The 21,429-nt window shown below is 60.3% G+C and overlaps 1 protein-coding gene and 1 long non-coding RNA gene across 7 annotated transcripts in view; one reads left to right on the forward strand and one right to left on the reverse strand.

Annotated features, from left to right (window-relative positions):
• Nucleotides 1–21,429, forward strand: part of HMCN2 (hemicentin 2) — a 146,970-nt gene that overhangs the window by 81,191 nt on the left and 44,350 nt on the right. For 5 of the 6 annotated variants that reach the window (XM_070251672.1, XM_070251673.1, XM_070251674.1 and 2 more), the window contains 21 exons: nucleotides 325–501; nucleotides 2,570–2,727; nucleotides 3,288–3,411; nucleotides 4,647–4,822; nucleotides 5,888–5,984; nucleotides 6,155–6,274; nucleotides 8,282–8,443; nucleotides 9,191–9,472; nucleotides 10,469–10,636; nucleotides 11,790–11,903; nucleotides 12,375–12,461; nucleotides 13,729–13,920; nucleotides 14,767–14,940; nucleotides 15,064–15,180; nucleotides 15,648–15,790; nucleotides 16,158–16,308; nucleotides 16,910–17,122; nucleotides 18,939–19,052; nucleotides 19,456–19,643; nucleotides 20,162–20,258; nucleotides 21,117–21,278. In XM_070251672.1, the coding sequence (XP_070107773.1) occupies nucleotides 325–501; nucleotides 2,570–2,727; nucleotides 3,288–3,411; nucleotides 4,647–4,822; nucleotides 5,888–5,984; nucleotides 6,155–6,274; nucleotides 8,282–8,443; nucleotides 9,191–9,472; nucleotides 10,469–10,636; nucleotides 11,790–11,903; nucleotides 12,375–12,461; nucleotides 13,729–13,920; nucleotides 14,767–14,940; nucleotides 15,064–15,180; nucleotides 15,648–15,790; nucleotides 16,158–16,308; nucleotides 16,910–17,122; nucleotides 18,939–19,052; nucleotides 19,456–19,643; nucleotides 20,162–20,258; nucleotides 21,117–21,278 (3,216 nt within the window). The remainder of the gene's footprint in view (nucleotides 1–324; nucleotides 502–2,569; nucleotides 2,728–3,287; nucleotides 3,412–4,646; nucleotides 4,823–5,887; nucleotides 5,985–6,154; nucleotides 6,275–8,281; nucleotides 8,444–9,190; nucleotides 9,473–10,468; nucleotides 10,637–11,789; nucleotides 11,904–12,374; nucleotides 12,462–13,728; nucleotides 13,921–14,766; nucleotides 14,941–15,063; nucleotides 15,181–15,647; nucleotides 15,791–16,157; nucleotides 16,309–16,909; nucleotides 17,123–18,938; nucleotides 19,053–19,455; nucleotides 19,644–20,161; nucleotides 20,259–21,116; nucleotides 21,279–21,429) is intronic. The other variant, XM_023629145.2, reaches the window with a different exon arrangement.
• Nucleotides 8,347–17,206, reverse strand: LOC138920806 (uncharacterized). The gene is made up of 3 exons (XR_011432623.1): nucleotides 17,067–17,206; nucleotides 13,710–14,269; nucleotides 8,347–8,683 (listed from the first exon to the last, which is right to left on the reverse strand). It is a non-coding gene; the product is annotated as an uncharacterized lncRNA (long non-coding RNA).

The raw sequence follows: 21,429 nt of genomic DNA on the forward strand, positions 1-21,429 counted from the left end.
GGGTGCACCATGCTCTCCTTTAAAGCTTTCCCTCGTGAGTGGTCTCCTGTCAGCGGGGGGAGGTGAGGGGCCGGGCTGGCTCTGACTCTCCGTGCTCCTGGCTGCCCCAGCCTCCAGCCCTGGGGCTTCCTCTCTGCCTTCAGTCCTGTCTCAGAGACGCTGCCTGTGCCACCACCGCCCCGTCCCTGGAGAACTCTGGCTTTCTCTCTGCCTGAAATAAAGGCACGTCATGTGGCCACCCTGGAAGCCTCTCTTGGACGCCCACTACACAGGCGCAGCCTGAGGGGCTGGCAGGAGCCCTTGTATCTCTTTTCTCTCCCCCAGATATCTCCTGGTTCAAGGGCCGCCAGCCTGTCTCTGCCCAGAAGGGAGTGACGGTGTCAGCTGATGGGAGGGTCCTCCTAATTGAGCGAGCCCAATTTTCTGATGCTGGGAGCTACCGCTGCGTGGCATCCAATGTGGCAGGCAGCGCAGAGCTGCAGCATGGCCTGCGGGTCAATGGTGAGCTGCCCTGGGACTGAAGGGGTCCTTGTCCAAAAAGTTATTTTCCATCAGTTTGTCTATCAGTGTATTCATCCATCCATCCATCACTCATCCATCCATCATTCGTCCATACATCTGTCCATCCACCCATCCATCATTCATCCATCATCCTTCCATCCATCCATCCTTCATCCATCCATCATTCATCCATCCATCCATCCTCCCATCCATCCTTCATCCATCCATCCATCCATCCATACATCCTTCATCCATCCATCCATCCTCCCATCCATCCTTCATCCATCCATCATCCTTCCATCCATCCATCACTCATCCATCCATCATTCGTCCATACATCTGTCCATCCACCCATCCATCATTCATCCATCATCCTTCCATCCATCCATCCTTCATCCATCCATCCATCCTTCATCCATCCATCCATCCATCCATCCTTCCATCCATCCTTCATCCATCCATCCATCCTTCCATCCATCCTTCATCCATCCATCCATCCTCCCATCCATCCTTCATCCATCCATCCATCCTTCCATCCATCCTTCATCCATCCATCCATCCTCCCATCCATCCTTCATCCATCCATCCATCCATCCATCCTTCCATCCATCCTTCATCCATCCATCATCCTTCCATCCATCCATCCTTCCATCCATCCTTCATCCATCCATCCATCCTCCCATCCATCCTTCATCCATCCATCATCCTTCCATCCATACATCCTTCATCCATCCATCATCCTTCCATCCATCCATCCTTCATCCATCCATCATTCATCCATCCATCCATCCTTCCATACATCCTTCATCCATCCATCATCCTTCCATCCATCCATCACTCATCCATCCATCATTCATCCATACATCTGTCCATCCACCCATCCATCATTCATCCATCATCCTTCCATCCATCCATCCTTCATCCATCCATCCATCCTCCCATCCATCCTTCATCCATCCATCCATCCTTCCATCCATCCTTCATCCATCCATCCATCCTCCCATCCATCCTTCATCCATCCATCCATCCTTCCATCCATGCATGGGAACACCCAACTGTCCATCCATTGATCCAGCCATCCATCCAGTCCTCTGCCCATCCATCTATTCAGCCATCTAACCATCCATCTTTTCATCCACCCACCTAACCGTCTGTTCCCCCATCTATCCATCTTCCATCCAACCACATCTATTGAGTACATGCTCTGGGGCAGACTCTGGGCTGCAGCCACGGATAGGACAGACTCAGGAGCTTTCAGTCCAGCAGAGGATACAGTAGTTAGATATCTACCCAAAGTGCTGTTTCACTGTGACAAGAGCTAGTAAGGGTGAGATTCGACTGAGCGCTGGGACCAGGGCCCTGAGCTGGCCTGGGCAGTCTGAGGGGCATCTTTGAGAGATGGATGCCTAAATGGAGACCACCCACCAAGCCCTGAGGCTGCAGAGACCTGGGGAATTCAAGAAATTGTAAGGAGGCTGCGGGCCTGGAGCTTACAGAACAATGAGAGGAGGGCCAGGGTGGTGCTGGTGGCCAGGTGGAGGCTGGAGAGGTCTGTTTCTGTCCTAAGAGGAGTGGGTGCTGGGCAGGAGGCTGGGGCCCTGGGCATCACACCTCGTGTCTCCCAGATACAGTTGATCTTTCGACCATTTTCTGCCCAAGAGGGACTGTCTGGAGGATAGTGTTTCATCTGATAGCTCTGAGTTGGGAAACAAAAGCTGCCGGGGGTCCTCAGCCTTGTTTCCCCACACCATCCCCATGATAATGACCTCATGCTGGCCAGAAGGCCCGAGTTCAAGTGCTGCTTCTGCCACTTCCTAGCTGGTCAACCTTGGGCAGGTGGCTTGCCCTCTCTGAGCCTCAGTTTCCTCTCTGTAGAAACCCCACAGTGGTGTTGAAAGCATGAGATGAGCAGCCTTGAGCACTGTGGATGGCATGCCCATGTGGGAAGTGGCCGTCCTGCACTTTAGTTTGTGGCTGTGTGCCCCTGTGGGGGTGCCCAGCCAGGGGCCCTTCCTGCTTCACCTCCAGAGGGCCTCAGCCTGTGCCCCATGTCGCCCCCGCCCTGCAGTGCCTCCGCGCATCACACTGCCGCCCAGCCTGCCAGGCCCCGTGCTGCTCGACGCCCCCGTCCGGCTGACCTGTAACGCCACCGGAGCCCCCAGCCCCCTGCTGCTGTGGCTGAAGGATGGAAACCCCGTGTCCACCGCAGGGACCTCCGGCCTCCAGGTCAGCAGGCTGGTGGCCCCGCTCGCGTCCCTGGTGCCTCAGTAGGTGCAGGGAGCAGAGGTCAGGCCCCAGAGCTCCGAGATGAGGGGGGGTGGCCATTGCCCAGGACGGTGTGCAGAGGCAGGAAGGAGAGCTGCCCCATGCCGCGTGGTCTCCAGAAACGCAGTGCATGCCACACATGCGAGTGCATGTGCGACTGAAAAGTCTCTAGTAGCTGCATTAAAAAAATTTTAATAATATATTTTAGTAAACGCAGTATCCAAAAAGTATCATTCCATCTCGTGATCAGTATAGAAAATTATTAAGGTTACTTTTGCATTCTCTTTTCGTACTGACTCTGAAATCTGTTGTGTACGCCCCACGTGGGGCCAGCCCCCGTTCAAGGGGCCACTGGCCACCGCTCGGCCCTAGAGTACACTTTTGGGGACCAGCGTGGCTGCCCGCCAGCCGGCCGAGGCCCCAGCTGTGGGCCCAGGGTCCGGAGCAGGCTGCCAGCTGTGATGGGTGCATGCTGACCCTCGAGCAGCGTGACCTCACCTGGGCTTCCTTCCGGGGTGCAGGTCTTCCCCGGGGGCCGCATCCTCTCCCTGGCGCGGGCCCGGGCCGCCGACTCTGGCAGCTACTCCTGCGTGGCCGTGAATGCGGTGGGCGAGGACCGCCGGGACGTCGTCCTGCACGTCCACAGTGAGTCCCGGGCCAGCGGCGTGAGAAGGTGGGGCTGGGGGCATCCCCGGCCACATCTGGGGGGTGGCGCCAGCCTGAGACCATGGTACCTTCACTTGGGGGCGGCCAGAGTGTGGACGGGCGGGCAGGCGGGCGGCCACATGGCCAGGAGCTCCGTGTTCAGGGGACAGGCAGAGGGAGCACGACGCAGCCAGAGCACCAGGCCAAACACGGGGAACCGGGCGTTCCCACTGTCCTGGTCAGACGGGGCAACAGGCTGTGCAGGAAAGGCAGTGTGTGCCAATGGTTAGCACGCAGGCTCGAGTGTCGTGGACCTGGGCTTCCGATCCTGCCTCCGCCGCTTCCTTGCTCTGTGACCTGGGGCTGGTCGCTTTGCTTCTCTGAGCCCCCATTTCTTCATCTGTGAAAGGGGATGGAGACAGCATCCACCTCAAAGGTTGTCACCCGAGTCACTACCCCCGTGAAGCCCAGTCCAGTCGCTATGGCTTTTAAATGTCCCGTATGGGATTCTGCGGGGCTCTGGGACTGTGGAGCCTCGGGCGGGAGGGGCGAGAAGGCATGGACCCCGGCTCCTTCCCTTTGCTGGAGTCCAAACGGCAGTCAGCAGGGTTGTGTGCCCAGCGCCCACCTGGGTCGTTGGTTTAATCTCACGGAGGCCCCACAAGGCGGGTACTTCCATTACCCCCATTTTACAGATGAGGAACTCGAGGTCCAGAGAGGCTGTGACATCTCCAGGGCCTCACGGTGCCTCCGACCCAGGAGCTCCGACTCCGGACCTGCCTCCTCAACCCCTACGCCGCCCTGCTTATTTCTGTCTCCGGGGAAAACATGGCCGGGGAACTGCTTTTAAAAACTTTCAAAAATATTATTAATTTTTTAAAAATCTTGAGATAATTGTAGATTCACATGCAGTTGTAGGAAATAATACAGGGACCCTGAGTCCCTTTGACCCGATTTCCCTGCATGGTAACGTCTCATGCAACTGAAGCTCATGGTCACATCCGGGATGTGGACGCTGCTGTGGTCCACCGTCCCGTCCAGATCTGGGGCCTCCTTGTGAAGCAGGACACTGAAGGTCCTTGAGGGTAGGACAGGAGGGCTGCTGCTCGGGGGGTGCGCCCGCATCCCAGCGGGGACTCCCCAGCGCTGGGGTTTGCTCTGGCTGCTGGAAGTGGCCGGGTCATGCCCTGTCCTGCCGGCCCCACCCACCGCCCCTCTCCTGTCCCCTCCTGCAGCGCCTCCTAGCATCCTCGGAGAGGAGCTGAACGTGTCCGTCGTGGCCAACGAGTCAGTGGCCCTGGAGTGCCAGAGCCACGCCGTGCCCCGTCCCGTGCTGAGCTGGCGGAAGGACGGCCGCCCCCTCGAGCCCGGGCCCGGAGTCCGGCTCTCTGCAGACAAGGCCCTGCTGGAGGTGCACGGCCTCCCCCGCAAGCGGAGCGGAGCCCTGGGCAGGCCGGGCCCGCGGGAGCCCCTGTGGGCATCAGCTCAGCTCGAGGGGACCTGCAGGCCCCTCCTGTCCCCACACCCAGGACACGTCCTCCTGACCCGTCAGAGCTGCTGCCAGCCCAATGGGGACAGGACTGAGCCCTCGGGGCCTCCCTCAGGGCCCCCACGATGCCAGCCGCTCTCTTCCCACCTGTTTTTCACTCCTTGTTCAGGAGCCTCCTCCCCTTTGGGCATTTAAGACCCTTCATGGGGCATCTGGCCCAGCAGAGCCGGGCTTGGTTGGGGTCAGCCACTCTGGGGTCAGCCTGGATTTAAGTTTTAGCTCCCTCTCCCCTGGCTGTGCCGCCTTAGGCAATGTCCTGTGCACACTGGCCTCAGGTCTCTCACCTGTAAACGCAGTGGCACCTTTCTTCTGGGGTGGCTGGGGGAACTCTTAGAGAGAACACCTCTGAGCTCCCAAACTGTCCTGGAGAACAGGTCAGCTGGGGGGCGGGATGTACCTCTCTAGCTGTTAAGGAGAACCTTCCACTCAGGCCTGCTCCTCCCTCTCCCACTCCTCTACACCTTGTGATATGATCATTCCCAACTCTGTGCACCACCATTTGGTTTCCTCTGCCTGGACTGCCTGCCCCTCTTTCTCTTCATTCCTCAAAGCCACAGCCTCGCTCCATCACCCCGTGTCAGGATGTGACCCCTGAGGCCGGGGGCCACCACGCCCACCCTCCTTCATCCTCCACGCGCTCTTCTGGGCTGCTCTGTCGGGAGAGGGCTGGGCTCTGGGTGTGAAGCGGGGCGAGGCTGCAGGGCTGCAGTGAGGGAGCCCCTTCCATGTGCCGGGCCCGTGCGAGGCCCCCCACAGGCACTGGCTTCTGAAAACTTCTGGTGCGGGAGGCGCTGTCACTGCCCCCCGGTTCCAGGCGGGGAGGCTGGGGTGCAGTGAGATGAAGCGGCCTGCCCACGGTCACACGGTCTGTCGGGGGCACCGGGCTCCGTGCCACCCCCGCTGACAGGCCGTTTGGCTCTCGGCCAGGTGGACAGAGCACAGGTGCGGGACGCGGGCCGCTACACCTGCGAGGCGCTGAACCCGGCGGGCCGCTCGCAGAAGCACTATAACCTGGACGTCTGGGGTGAGGGTCTCCCTGTGGGCTGGGTCCCTCCCCTGCCCCCGCCGGGCCCATGCTGGCTTCGTACCCTGAGGAGGTGGCCATGATGGGGTCCCAGGATACAGCCCTCCGCCTTGTCACCTCCCCATCCCGCCCAGCGCCTGCGGCCTCACACCCTCTCTGCTCTTGCCCAGTCCCTCCAGTGTTCCCCTCAAGGGAGCCCCGCACCCTGACCGTGACTGAGGGGCACCCCGCCAGGCTGTCCTGCGAATGTCGGGGCGTCCCCTTCCCCAAGATCTCCTGGAGGAAGGACGGTAGGATGGCTGCCTCATTGCCCCGCCCTGGGAGGCTGCTCCCTGCCCTCCCTCCGCCCTGCCCCAGAGCCTCGTGCAATGGAGTCAGATGGGTGGGCTTCCGGCCCCACGGGGTGGGCTGCTGGTTACAGAAATGACACTTCCTCAGCCCCTCTCTGTTCGGTCCCCGAGTCTGCTGGGCCCCTTCCCGGCCAGTGAGAGCTGCATTGATCCATAGGCCTCATTTCAGGTATCTCTTCTTCCAGGAAGCCCTCCCCGACTGCCACGCCGGGCTGGGGCGGGGCCTCCTTGACACAGCCCCTGTGTGTTAACTTGTCATGTCACCCACCTCAGCCCTTCAGTGTCTGCTCCTCTGCAAGTCTGTGAGCCCTGTGAGGCACGGTCCTGGCCAGCACTGAATTCCAAGAGAGGGCCTGGTCCAAAACAGGTCCTCCGTAAAAGTTTGGAATTCATGCGTTTCACCAATATTTATTGAGAGCCTCTCTGCCAGGCCCTGTTCTGGGTGCTGCACCCACCGCAGTGGAGCGGGCGGGCAGTCAGATGATAGACGACAAGGTAGTGAAGGCCGTGGTACTGTAGGAAATGGGTGCTCTGGAGAAGAACAAAGCCAGGAAGGGGGAAAGATGCACTGGGGGGTAGGATTTGTGGTTTTAAGTTGGGTGGCCAGGGACGTTTGGCCGAGCAGGCTTAAAGAAGGCGAGGAATAAACATAAGAATATGGTGGGGAAAAGCATTCCAGGTGAGGTAATAGCAGGTGCAAAGGCCCTGGGGTGGGAACGAGTCAAGCATGTTTGAAGAACAGCAAAGAGGCCAGCGGGGCTGGAGCAGAGGCAGCAAGGAGGGCAGGCGATCGTCGCTAGACTGAGAGGGGCTAGATCGGAGACTGTTTGAAAGATCTTGGCTTTTACCTCGATGGAGATGGGGCTACTGCCGGGCTCTGGACCGAAGATGGACAATCTGAATTACACTCTAGCAGCTGTGCTGAGAATAGACCACTGGGAGCAAGGGTGGGAGGGGACAGCCGTTGAGGAGGCTCGTGCAGGACTCCTAGCGAGAGATGCTGGCCGGCTGGACTAGCAGGTAGCCCTGCAGTGGTGCCGGGGGCGCAGTCTGGATGTATTTCGAGGGTGGGGCCGGCCCGGTTTCCTGACAGGTTGCATAGGGGACTGAGAAGGAGGAGGAGTCGGGGATGACTCGAGGTCTGGGTCTGACAGTCGGGAGCGTGGCGCTGCCAGCAGCGAGATGGAGTGGCCGCGGGGGCAGGTCGGGGGACAGTGCCAGGCGCTGGGGCGTGCTAGTTCTGAGGCGTCTGTTAGCCACCCAGGGAGATGCGAGTGGGCAGGCAGAGGCAGCGCCGCACTCGGAGAGAGGTCCACACCAGGAACAATCGGGGCGGGAAGGCGGGCTGAGATCCCGGGGGAGAGCGTGGACAGAGGGGACGTCAGAGGGAGCAGGCGGCGGTGTGTGGCCTTGAGGGCTGCCTGCCGGGACGGGTGGTGGCGGACGACCCCGAGGGCTGCGCCCCCGTGAACAGGTGCAGGTGACGGAAGTCCGTGTCTCCCCCGGGGCCTCGAGGTTTCCGGAGTCCTTGCCCTGTGTCAGGGTCTTCTCGCTGCCGGGTGTCCCCCTCCCCAGGTCACTGTAGCTGGACGGAGGGGGTCATTCATTCACTACCTCCATTGAGCCCTACTATGTGCCAGGCCCTGGGGAGCCTCTAAGGATCCCAGGGGGGAAGTGAGGCGGGGTCTGCCTCCTGGCGGGCCCAGGCTGGGGTGGGATTCTGAGGGGAGACCTGCAGGCAGATCTGCTATGAGGGCAAGCTTGGGGGTAGTGGGAGCCCAGAGGGGGTGCCAGGAGCGGATGTGGCGCTCAGAGAGGGCCTCCTGGCGGAGGTGATGTCCAAGTGGACACCTGAAGGGCAAGCAGGAGTTGGCCGGGAGGGGTGGGAGGACAAACGTCCCAGGTGGACGGACCAGGGACCAGGGCCTTCTTTCTCGCTGCATCCAGGTCAGCCCCTGCCCAGGGAGGGGGCCAGCCTTGAGCAGGTGTCAGCCGTGGGGCGGCTGCTGTACCTGGGACAGGCCCAGCGGGCCCAGGAGGGAACATACACCTGTGAGTGCAGCAACGTGGCGGGAAACAGCAGCCAGGACCAGCGGCTGGAGGTGCATGGTGAGCCGGGCTGGGACGGCCTGACCCGCAGAAGGGGCCGGAAGGGTAGGCAGTGCAGCTCCCTGGCGGGACAGACCCACTGCCAGAATCCCAGCAAAGACAGGGACAGTGACGATGAGGACAGGTCCCCGTTCCCTCTCAGATGGCTGGCGGTGTCTTCAGTGCCTCTCCCGAGCAGCTTCTGCAGCTCCTTGTCTAACCGTGAGAGGGGCGCCCTGGGCCCGCGCAGCCCCCAGTGGCCTGGAGAAAAACAACACACCTTGAAACAGATGGAAACTGAAAGAAAGGTGGCATTTCTAGGAAGCTCCCGGAGATAATGGAGGCCGGGTCTCGTCCTGCTCATCCTGCAGGGATGAAATCTAGCATCTCAGCCTTGTAAACGTCATTCTAGAAAAGCAAACCAAGAAAGTGCTGTTCTGCATCTTGGGGATGACCCCCCTCCCCAACTGTCCCATGGCTGCGTCAGCTCCAGGAAGCCTCTGGTTTCTGAGGAAGAAAAGCCCTCAAGGATCTTGAGGGCTGTGCTGTGAGCTGTTCTCCAAACAGCAGCCCCTCCAGGTTCCCAGGGGGTGGAGAGGGGCCGTGGGGTCCTGTTATGAGCCCATTATAGAGATGGAAAATGGAGGCCCAGAGAGGTGAGGTCACCTGGCCAAGGTCACACAGCCAGCAGGGGGCAGGGGAACATAGGCCTGAGTGGGGTGAGCCTGGAGGCCGGCACTTTTCCTGATGTGCTGTCTCCCCACCCAGTGCCCCCTCAGATCGCTGGCCCCCGGGAGCCCCCCACACAGGTCTCGGTGATCCAAGACAGCGAGGCCACCCTGGAATGCAACGCCACGGGGAAACCCCCGCCCAGGGTGACGTGGCAGCGGGACGAGCGGCCGGTGAGGCCCGAGCCTGGGTTGCGGCTGCAGAACCGAGGCCAGAGGCTGCTCGTGGAGCGGGCTCGTGCTGCCCACGCCGGGCGCTACAGCTGTGTGGCCAAGAACACGGCCGGGAGGGCCGAGAGGCAGTTCACGCTCTCCGTGCTGGGTGAGGACTGGCAGCCTGCCAGGGAGGCGGGGAGGGGGGCCGCAGGGGACGGCACAGGGCAGCTCCCGGGGTCTCCCCTTGTTCTCCCAGGAGTCAGGCCTCCGGGGCAGCTGCGAATGCTGCTCTCAGCATCAGGACTGGCTCGGCATAGCCCTGATTCCCCACCCTCCCTTATTTACTGTTCCCTGCTCTGTTCCAGGCGCCAGGGAAGTAGGTGATCTCTATCCTTGACTCCTGGGGGAATTCAGGGGCCTGTGGGAGACCAGGGAGACCCTGAGCACAGTCATGGGAAGGCACGGCAGCCTCCTGGAGGAGGTGACCTTTCAGCTGAAATGTAAAAGCTGAATAGGAGTTAACCAGGTGCCAGGGTGAGGGGAAGAGTCCGCAGGGTAGAGGGAACAGACTCTGCGGAGGCCTGGGGGGTGACACAGCCGTTCAGAGTGGCTAGAACAGCCTGGTGATTCCAGTCTCTTATTGAGCTCCTACTGTATGCCTCAGAGTGGAGGCAGGGAGTGGAAAGAGAGAAGCTGGGAGAGGGGAGTAGGACCCCCTCCCGCCTTGCCCTTGGGGTCGCTGGGATCCCTGGCCTCACCCTCCCAGCTCCGAGGAGACAGAGCGGCTTCCTGTTCTTCCTGTTCGAGTGGATTCTTCAGAAAGTGCAGAACAGCCTCCTGGCTCTGCCACGCGCGGAACTGGGGCGGCCGTGTCCGCCTGCGCTCTGTTCCAGCCTCGCGGCTCCACATTTGCCCCGGAGCTGGCCCTCTGCTGAGCTCCTCACACCCGTTCTTGCTGCGTCCTCCCGGCATCCTTCCCAGGGGCTGGGGAAACTGAGGCCCAAGGGGTCTGCCTGACGCTGCCACTCACTCCTCCAGGGGAGCAGCTGTGATCACGTCTCGTCTGCTCCTCCCGACCTGGGGGTTGGGGCGGGGGGTCCTGGGGGCGGGGGAGGTGTACAGGCCCTGCCTGCATCCTGAATGCGGCTGCTTCTCTGTTTAGTGCCCCCAGAGCTCATCGGAGACATGGACCCGCTGACCAATGTCACCGTGGCCTTGCACAGCCCCTTGACGCTGCTCTGCGAAGCCACGGGCATCCCGCCCCCGGGGGTCCGCTGGTTCCGAGGGGAGGAGCCCCTCAGCCCCAGGGAGGACACCTACCTCCTGGCAGGTAAGGTGTCAGCCAGGGCAGCAGCTGGTTATCGGGTCTGGCCCTCTGCCTCTGCCCACGACCTCTGACCTTGAGCTGCCAGGCCTGATCAGGGTAACCCTTTCAGCTGTTGGTAGCCCCCCAAGAGTGCACCTCAAAGACCTGGTCAGGTGAGGGGCTCCAGGAAAGAAAAATGGACTTAAATGAGTTTGCGAAAGGCTTCCTGCTCTGCTCCCTTCCTAGAGACTCACAGTGACTCTTTGCTTAGTCAAGGTTCTGATAAGTCCTGCAGCAAAGATTCTCATGGAACTTTTGTAACAGCCCACAGAACAGTAACAAACTTTTGGAAAGGCTGATCTAAGCACCTTCTCTGAATATTCATCCTCCTCACAAAGTTGGTTTGTGATGGTTCTTGCTGGTATACAAATGGGGAAACTGAGGCCCAAGAGGCAGTGTTCCATCTAAATCTTGTAGGGGGACCTCAAAGCCCACTGAAGCTCAGCCTCAGTGACCCATCAGTTGCTCCACACAGCAAAGCTGGGATGGCAAATAAGGTTCCTCTTGTGTGCCACTTCTAAGCACTTGGTGGGGCCTGCCACATGCATCATGATTATATGAATTCAGAGACTGTATCTGGGCCCTGCAGAAAGGAGAGTGGCAATCGATTGATGATGTCTGCCCTGGGCGCGGGAACAGCAGTGATGACACATGTCCTCTGCATCTGCCTTCCCTGGGCTGGTCTTAGGAGACCCTTGGGTTCTCTGAGAGGAGCTGGCCCACCTCTGAGAGGTCCTTGGGAGAAAGCAGCCTTTTATGGGGTCCATCAGAGTAGAATGGGTGTCTGACCTAGGGCGGAACTACGTAGCCCATGGATGTCCTTTTACCTGCAGCCCGTCCGCAGGACCAGGGGTAGCCAGGGGCCAGATCTTTCCTACTAGAACAAGATCCTCAAGCTGACCCTGGTGCATGTGTAATGTCCAGGGGGCTCCATCCGTCTGTCTACCCTCCTGGGCCTCAGTTTCCCCATCTGAGGAATGGAACACTGGGGGAAGCAGACACATACACATCTAATTATGACGCCTGGCACGCTCCTCTTGCTGGTGGGCGGCCCGGGCTCAGCTGGGGTCAGAGGCTGCGCACAGTCATGCCTGGAGCCCACCTGCTCCCTCCCCAGGTGGCTGGATGCTGAAGAGGACCCGGGCGCAGGAGCGAGACAGAGGCCCCTACGCGTGCCTGGCGAGCAACGAGGCTGGGGAGGTGCGGAGGAACTTCAGCGTGGAGGTCCTGGGTACGCCACCGCCGCCTTCTCGTGGGCGCCCCATGCGTCCTCCCCTCCCACCTGGGAGCTTATGGGGCCGGGCCCAGGACTAAGGGCACGCACTGCAGCGGGGCCTGGCACAGGAAGGAGGGAGAGGCCGAGCCTTGTTTTCTTTGCTTCATCAGCGACCTCTGCTCTAAGGCTACCATGGAACTTTCCAGAAACAACAGAAACTAACCCAAAGTGGAAGGGGGCATATTTTTTCAACACCACCCAACTGCCTTCCTCTGATCGGGACCTTCTCCCCAAGGCACGGGTACTGCCCTCAGCCAGCAGCAAATGTCTGTTAAACTCACTGCCCGTGGAAGCAGGCAGGAGGGGATGGGGGAACAAAGGCACAGGAAACTGAAGAGGGGTGCCATGGACTCTTGGCTTCCTGCTCTGTGATTGTTCAGCCTGAATGAGCAAACCCCAGTCAGTAAGTATCTCTGCTTCTCCCAGTTCCTCCCAGTATCGAGAACGAGGACCTGGAGGAGGCCATCAAGGTCCCCGAGGGGCAGACAGCTCACCTGACGTGCAATGCCACAGGTAAGGCCCACACACAGTAGGCTGGGAGCAGGGTGAGAAGGCAGCTTCGGAAAGGAGGGGGCCCCGGGGATCTGGCCTGCCTGCCACCAGGCCTGCTGCTCCCCGCCGAGGGTCTCTCTCCATCTCGGACTTGGCGCCACATTCCTGCTCATCTTTGCCCTTGCTGTGCCTCTGCCCCAAAACACTCTTCCCCACGGCTCGCCTGACTACAGATCTCAGCTTCAGGATGCTCCACAAGGAGTCCTTGGCCGATCCCTTGGGGCTAGGGGTCTACCTCCACTCTTCCCTAGCCCAGCACTGACCATGCTGGACCATAGTGGGCTTGTGACATCTGTATACTGCAGCAGGCCGTGAGCTCCTTGAGGACCCAGGGGCTGCCTTGTCATTGTGGTTGCCCAGTGCCTGGCAGAGTAGGCTCCCATTAACGTGTGTAGGCTGGGATAGATGGATAGATGGATGGATGGATGAATGGGTGGGTGAGTGGGTGGGTGGATGGATGAGTAGATGGATGGACAGAACGGATAGATGGATAGATGTTTGGATGGATGAATGGGTAGGTGGATGGATGGATAGATGGACAGATGGATGGATGGATGGACTCATGAATGGGTGGGTGGATGGATGGATGGATGAATGGATGGGTGGATGAATGGATGGGTAGGTGAATGGATGGATGGATGGATGGATGGATGGATGGACAGATGGATAGATGGATGGATGGATGAATGGGTGGGTGGATGGATGGATGGGTGGGTGGATGAATGGATGGATGGATGGACTCATGAATGGGTAGGTGGATGGATGGATGGATGAATGGATGGGTAGGTGAATGGATGGATGGATGGATGGATGGATGGATGGATAGCTGGATAGATATTTGGATGGATGAATGGGTGGGTGGGTAGATGGATAGATGGACAGATGGATAGATGGATGGATGGATGAATGGGTTGGTGGATGGATGGATGGATGGATGGTTGGATGGATGGACAGATGGATGGAAGGAATACCTTGTCTTTCTGTCTTACCTGTCTGTACCAAGCCATCTCTGCGCCCTCCTCAGTAAAGAAAAGGCAATCAAACCACACAGGAAAGGGCCCCGGCCAGGCTTGGTAACTGCTTCTGTGTCTTACCCTGCTCCAAGGGCCTCTGGACTGAGATGGACAATCCATGTGCCCTGCCCCTTCCTGGAGCAGCCTGCCACGTCTGGGCTGACCTGGTCAAATCCTGCTGAATCGTCTCACCTACCTCTTTCCTCTGCCTCCAGGCCACCCACAGCCCAAGGTCACATGGTTCAAAGATGGCCGGCCCCTGGCTGGTGAAGACACCCACCATGTTTCTCCAGATGGAGCACTCCTGCAGGTCCTCCAGGCCAACCTGTCTCATGCCGGCCGCTACTCCTGCATTGCAGCCAACGCCGCCGGGGAGAAGACCAAACACTTCCAGCTTAGCGTTCTGGGTAAGTGCTGAGCATCTCCCGGCCACCCTGGGTACTGGCAGGACGGAGAACCAAGGGGACCAGCTTCGCACAAAGTGCCCCACTGTTTTTTCTTCCACTTCTCCAAGTTCAACCACAACAGAAATAATAGTAGCAGCTCTATTGGTGGAACATTTATCATGGTCCAGGCATTTGGACAGGCCTGATCGCTTAAATCTTCACAACAACCCTAGGAGGTGGGAGCTGTGCTTGTCCCCATGTCACCGATGAAGCTCTGAGACCTAGAGGGGTGACGAGGCTCACCCCAGGCTGTCCGTCTTCCGAGGGCAATGCAGCACCAGCTGTCTTGTCAGGCTGGAGAAACAGGGACCTAGAAAATGAGAGGGACACAGACTGGCTCAGTGACGTCTGTTTCTAAAAATGCTAGTGGTACGAGGAGAGTCCCCTGCAGACGCGGAAGGAGGAAATTTTAGGACCAGTGAAAGTAAAGCCATTCTACTCGGCAGGGAGCAACCCTACACCCCCCACACCCCACACGCCGCTCGGGGAGCCGTACAAATTGGAACCACAGAGCTGAGAAGGCTCTGGGTAATTTCGTAGATAGTCTGGATGGTAAGAGGCTCTTGGGGAAATTGAGACAGAAATTGTCCACCTTCCCCGTGGCATTGCTTGGTGACAGAGAGCCTGGGCTCTGGGTCTCCCAGCCTGAAGTCAGAGGAGTGCATGGGTTCCCCTGAGCCTCGGTTTCCCATCTGCGTAATGCCAATAACAAAAGCATGAAGTTAAGCCCAGGGTCAGACCTTTCGGGATCCCTGGGCCCAGGGTTGGGGGTGTCTGTTCACCAGCACCCTCCCCGCCCCACCACAGTGGTTCCCACCATCCTGGGAGTGAGCGAGGACAGTGCGGACGAGGAGGTGACGGTGACCGTCAACAACCCCATTTCTCTGATCTGCGAGGCGCTGGCCTTCCCCTCCCCGACCATCACCTGGATGAAGGATGGGGCCCCGTTCGAGGCCTCGAACAACATCCAGCTGCTCCCAGGTGATGCCCTCTGCGGGGGGAGGAGCCAGGGGTCAGGTGATGTGTCATCGGGCTGGGTCAGAGGAAGGGACTGGTGAGCCTGGGTTCATGCCTGGGGGTGACCCTGGCTGCTGCCCCCCCAAGCAGGTACCCACGGGCTGCAGATCCTGAATGCCCAGGAGGAGGACGCGGGCCAGTACACCTGCGTGGTCACCAATGAGCTTGGGGAGGCTGTGAAGAATTACCACGTGGAGGTTCTCAGTGAGTCAGAGACCCTCCAGGGCACCCCCTAGGTGGGCAGGAGGCTGCCCGGGGACCCTGGGGCCCTGGCACCGGGCCGCACTTGACACCCCAGAGGCTTGTCTTCTCTGACAGTCACTGGGCGTCATTCCCCATTTTAGAACCAGGCACTAGGAGGAGGGGATGGTGAGTCAGGGCTCGGGCCACCTGGACACCCAGACCCACTCCAGTCCTAGCTTCCTTCTGCCACTTTCACTGCCGCTCCCGCAACTTGAGGCCTAGGGTCCCCAGAGGTCACCCCAAGAAGTTCCCTGGTCCGTAATCGTCGCAGACAAACTCTCCCCTAAGTGAACAGCCACGGGAGCAGTCCGTTTCCACTCTCAGGACCCAGCCCCCCGACTTCTGGGACTGCCCTAGGGCCAGGGGGACTGCAGGGTCCTGGCACCCCTTCCTCGGGCCTGCTCCTCAGACCCCCTTGTGGTTTTCAGTCCCCCCTTCCATCTCCAAAGACGACCCCTCGGGGGAGGTCGGCATGAAGGAAGTGAAGACCAAGGTCAATAGTACCTTGACCCTGGAGTGTGAGTGCCGGGCCGCGCCCCCGCCCTCCATCAGCTGGTACAAGGATGGACAGGTGAGCACAGGACCCCCTGAGCGGCCTCAGGCTCTCACCTCTGGGTCCCTCTGGTTCTGCTTGGAACCTTCCAGAAATGGCGGTCAAAGCACCTAGCCCCAGAGCCGGCCTGGGCCCTGCCCCACCCTTTATATTTTAATTAGAAATCCAACTATTTATAGGGAACGAGTCTCATGAACGTTAAAGTCTATATTCACCCATTTAATTCTCCTCCTGTTTGTAACTTATATGGATTTTGCAAAGCTGTCAGGGTGTTCCTATCCCTTTAGCTTATATTTTTTTAATTTGTTAAAATAGAAGTACCCTGGTCTGGGAGCTTTCTGCCCCCTCATTTCTGTCCCCCCCTTCCCCCACTCACTCCCCCAAGCCTGTGACCCCCAACCAGCGGCTCCGCGTGCTGGGTGAAGGCCGGCTGCTCCAGATCCAGCCCACACAGGCCTCGGATTCGGGGCGATACCTGTGCGTGGCCACCAACGTGGCTGGCGAGGACGACCAGGACTTCCATGTGCTCATCCAGGGTGTGTGGGGCTGGCGGGGGCGGGTGGGGTGTTGGCCTGGGGTCAGTGTGGCTGGGGGCGTCCCAGAGCTTCCCGAGTGGCCTGCCAGGAGGACTCTGTTCCGGGCCCCATGCCCTTTCTCGTCACTCTCTGGCCCCTACAGCCCTGGCATGGGCTCTTTCATTAACTGACCTTGTGACCTGGGGACGTCACCTCCCCCCGGGGCCCTAGTTTTACCTTTGTAAACGTGGGTGATCAAATCAGGTGGCCTTGAGGGCCCCCTCCACTTCTAAAAGCGGAGGATTTTGTGCCTGTGTGCTCCCGGAGACAAGCTCTGGCTAAAGTTAGTGTCTGGCTTCCTCCCCTGAAAAGTGTCAGCATGTCTTTTGAGTCCGTTAGACTCGAGCTGCAGAGGGCAGGAACCTGTCCTGGTGCCCGGCATAGTCGTTGCTCAGTAAACACGTGTTGAAGGAGTGAGTGAATTTAAGAACTGCCTTGACCTAAGGAATGGGCTCAAATGGCGGAATCCGCACCCTGGGGAGGCTGGGCTGGGGGTCTCTTTGAGCGGAGGTGCGTCCCCATCCCTCAGCTGTGTGTCCTAATGGCTGTGCCCCCCACCCAGTGCCCCCCATGTTCCAGAAGATGGGCGACGCCAGTGCAGCCCTCGAGATCAGGGAGGAAGAGGCCCGGGGTGAGGTGACAGAATACCGGGAGATCGTGGAGAACAACCCTGCCTATCTGTACTGCGACACCAACGCCGTCCCACCCCCCGAGCTCACCTGGTACAGGGAGGACCAGCCCCTCTCGGCCACAGACGGGGTGTCTGTTCTGCAAGGTAGGCCAGGGCTGCACGGAGAAGTCGGGCGTTAGCAGGCAGGGGCCAGGGTCATACCCACGTCACAGCTGGTCTCAACCGCCTTTCTACGAGTCCTTGAGCAATCCTGTGTGCTGCTTGCTGTGTGACCTCAGGCAGAGCATGTGACCACTCTGGGCCTTAGCGGCCTTTTGTAAACCTGTTTGAAGGCAAGCACGGGGTCCCCTTCTGCCTCTGGTTGTTAGAACAGAGACTCTCACCTGGGCCAGGCCCACCTCTGGGCTTGGTAACATCCTGAAATAATCGGCCAAAGCTGGTGCCTCTCCAGGAGGGGGAGCCGGTTCCTTTGGGAAGAGCTCAAGACCCCGGGGGTTGAAGGGGCTCTTACTCGGCTCTGAGGACCGCAGTGGGGTCCACGCTCATGGCTCAGGTGACCTTTTTATTCTTGATATCACTTTAAGTATTTATTTAAGGTTGCCTAATTTTTTAAAACAGGCCTTTTATTTTAGAATAGTTCTTGTAAACCATTTTTCATTAAAAGGCTCCGGGCTGGGGCTTAGAAACACCTGGGTGCCCGGGGCTGCGGCCCAGCGCCTGGGAGAGCAGAATGGCAGCAATGCCAGCACAGAGCCCGTGTGGTCTCCTGAGGGACTTGGCTGGTCTCCGGGCTGGGATCAGCCCGTGTCCTGCCGGGTGGGCCATGCTGGGCTGGCCCCGGGAGGGGAGCTGGGTCCCCCAGGGTTCCAAGGAGCAGGGCCAGTCCAGGCTTTGGACTTTGGTCCTTGCAAAAGAAAGCGTCCCCTTGGACATCCGGGAGAGGCAGCGCTCACTGAAGGCTGTTTATTCCTGTCGGAAACGCCCAGACTGACCCCTTCACTTGGCCACTGCCCTCTGACCTGGACACTGACCCACATCCTGGGCACACAGTGAGCTCAGTCACATCTGATCCCTAACTCGGATCCTGACCATGGGTCAATCCCAGCCAGCCACTGAACCCTGGCTGCAGCCACTGATGCCCCAGTCCAGCCATTCACCTCCAACCCCACCACTGACCTCTGACTCTGGCCACTGACCCCTAGTCCTGGACACGTAGTGGTTGTGGTCACAAGCTGACCTTTATTCTGACCCTGACTGTAGATTAATCTCACACATCAAGTGACCCCCGGCCTCGGCCACTGCCCCCGTAGTCCGGGCCTCTGTCCTCTGGCTCTGTGAGTGGTGAGCCCCTGGTTCTCTTCCTGTTTGGTGGGGAGAGGAGGACGAGGAGCAGGGCCCCCACAGCCCAGGCTGGCAGTCCCCCTACCCAGAATCCTGAGCACACAGTGACCCCACCCCAGCACCCCCTAGAAACCAGCTCCAGCCCCCTAGAGATCCAGGGTCAGCCCTGGCTGGCTCCTGATCACAGAGGGTCCCAAGTGACGCCCCCCAACGCCCCATCCCCCCGCCACCGGCAGGGAGCCGCTCTCTGCCTCCTGAGAGCCAGGCCGTGACATGCGCCCAGCTCTCTGCCCCTCCCTCTGCCTTCGCTGCGGAGCTGGGCTCAGCACTGCTGAGGCCTCGGTTTGTCCATCTGTGAGACGGGGGTAGGAGCAGCACAGGGAGGCGGAGGCCGGGAAGATGCCCGGCCCAGGCCCTGGCACACAGCAGGCCGTGACAGCACTGCATCCGACCCGCCCCCCCCCCCCCCCCCCCCCCCCACCGACCGCGACCTGGGCGGGGCCGGCGGACTCTCTCCCTTTCACAGATGAGGCAGGGCAGTGAGGTGCTCCGGGTGCCCTCCAGAGGACAGAGTGGGCTTCTGGCCCTTGCCCAGGCCTCTGTCCCCGTGTCCCCGCAGGGGGCCGGGTCCTGCAGATCCCCCTGGTACGTGCAGAGGACGCCGGGAGGTACTCGTGCAAGGCCTCCAACGAGGTGGGCGAGGACTGGCTGCACTACGAGCTGATGGTGCTGAGTGAGTGGCCCCGCCGGGAAGCACGCGGGGGGTCTCGGGCCTGCAGGCCCCGCAGGGCCTCCCTCCTGAAGGGGTCCGGGGAGAGCGCAGGCCTCCTGCCTCCTCAACGCGGAGCTTGATGATGTAGGGGTTACGAGCTTGGGCTATGAAACCACACAGCACCCGGTCCAAATTCCAGATGAGCTGCTTCCTAGCTGTGTGACCTTGGGCAAATCACAGCCCTCTCTGTGCCCCAGATTCCTTAGCTGCATCAGGGCCTGGGACATCCTAGTGAACAGGGCAATAGGAGCCCACGTGAGCGCCTGGCACCAAGTGCTGCTCTTGCCTCCACACCCACCCCCACCGCCAGGGACCATTCCCAGGGAGGCCACCTGCTCCTCACCCTCCTCTCCCCCACCCCCAGCCCCACCTGTGATCCTGGGTGACACGGAGGAGCTGGTGGAGGAGGTGACCGTCAACGCCAGCAGCACCGTCACCCTGCAGTGCCCGGCCCTGGGCAACCCCGTGCCCACCATCTCGTGGCTCCAGAACGGGCTCCCTTTCTCCCCGAGCCCCCGGCTGCAGGTCCTGGAGGACGGGCAGGTCTTACAGGTCAGGGCAGCCCCCTGCTCGGGCCAAGGCAGCGGCTGCTGCGACTCACGACTGCCGGTCTGGGAACCAAGGAGCTGCCCTCCTCTGTGCCAAATGAGGCTGTTTGCCCGAAACCACGTCAGACCACCGGGGGCTTAATTCAGCCGCCAGACACTCCTCTGTGAGGAGCCTTGCCCGCAGGCACAGGGCTGCACAGCACCTGAAGGGACACACACGCGTGCCACAGCTAGGGGAGGCTGTCGTCTCCAGCTGGTTTGCTACATGGAATCTCTCAGCACCAACCACACTGCCCCCCACCCCAATGTCACAGGAAGTCCTAGCCGATGAGGTCGGGGGGCGGGCATCCGGGGAGCCCTCTACGTGCTGCTGCATGTCAACAATGGTGGCCTCCTGCAGGGCCTCCTCTGGGTGCTGGCCTTGCCTGGTGTGGATGGGAGGGAGCCCCCCCCAGAGGTTCCGGGGGGCCCAGGGCCGGCAGGCCTGCAGCGTCTCCAGGCGCCTCCTCCCTGTACCCACAGGTGTCCACGGCAGAGGTGGCCGACGCCGCCAGCTACATGTGTGTGGCCGAGAACCCGGCGGGCTCCGCGGAGAAGCTGTTCACCCTCAGGGTGCAGGGTGAGCTGGCTGAGCGGGCGACCCGCATCCTGGGGTTCCCCAGCTGAGAAGCAGCCAGTGCTCTGGGCCCGCTCCCACTCACGGGTTCCCCCCGCGCAGGCAGACGCAGCGCCTTGACCCTCCCCAAGGAACACTGCCTTGGTGCCGCCAGTGTCCCGGGCTCTGGGCCTGTGCTCTGAGTTCAGGGATTCCAGCCCGGCACCAGCCGTATCCTAGGACAGAGGGCACTGGGGGACCCTGATGACTAGGGGCCAACCCCAGATGATAAAGCAATTTCAGAGGTTGCCGGAGAACGGCTCCTCTGAGGCCCCCAGCACCATTCTTGAGCCCTTCCTGTGCCCAGCATGGGGCTGAGCACTTCCCCTGGGCTGACCCCTTCCAGCCAAGCTAGGAGGTTAGTCTGATTTCACAGCTGTGGAGACAGACTCAGGGAGGTCACCCGGTGCGGGGTCTCACCGCCCCATGGTAGGCCCTCTCGACCACTGCATTCTTATGATGCATGCACCTCAGGGGCTGTGAGCTCTGCCTCCAGATGTGGGGCAGCTGTGGCCTCAGGGACAGAGGGATGACAGTGTTGAGCACTCAAAGTCTAGGACTCAAACCTCAAGATAGTTTGGCTCTGCCCCTGACCAGCTGAGTGGCCTCGGAAAAGTGACTCTCCCTCTCTGATCTCTGAGCCCCCGTGTTCTCATCTGTAAGACAGTTATAAGCAGTGCATGCTGCTGCGAAGCGTGACGATGTGCCGAGCGGAAGCACCAGGAGCTCGTAAAGGCCCTGTGTTTCGCTCTGTGGCTCTCTGCTCCCCTGCCAGTGTGCGTCCTCAAGTGTCTTTCTTTATCCCGGTGGCCACGGGGACAGTCCCGCCACGCATCACAGGGCTGAACTCGGAGCAGGTCACCGCCATCCTCAACAGCAGCGTCTCCCTCCCCTGTGACGTCCACGCTCACCCGAGCCCCGAGGTCACGTGGTACAAGGACAGCCGGGCCCTCTCCCTGGGAGGGGAGGTCTTCCTTCTGCCTGGTGGGTAAACTGAGGCTTGGGGCCCAGCTCTGAGGGTATGTGGGGAGCCAGAATTGCTTCCCCAAACCTGGGGCCGTCTTGGGAGCCTGGGAGGGCTTTAGGATCGTGGGGTGGGGCCTGGGGGCTGGGGCTCGGTTGCTGGTGCGAGGGG

The sequence above is a fragment of the Equus caballus genome, chromosome 25 (assembly GCF_041296265.1).
Source record: "Equus caballus isolate H_3958 breed thoroughbred chromosome 25, TB-T2T, whole genome shotgun sequence".
NCBI lineage: Eukaryota > Metazoa > Chordata > Mammalia > Perissodactyla > Equidae > Equus > Equus caballus.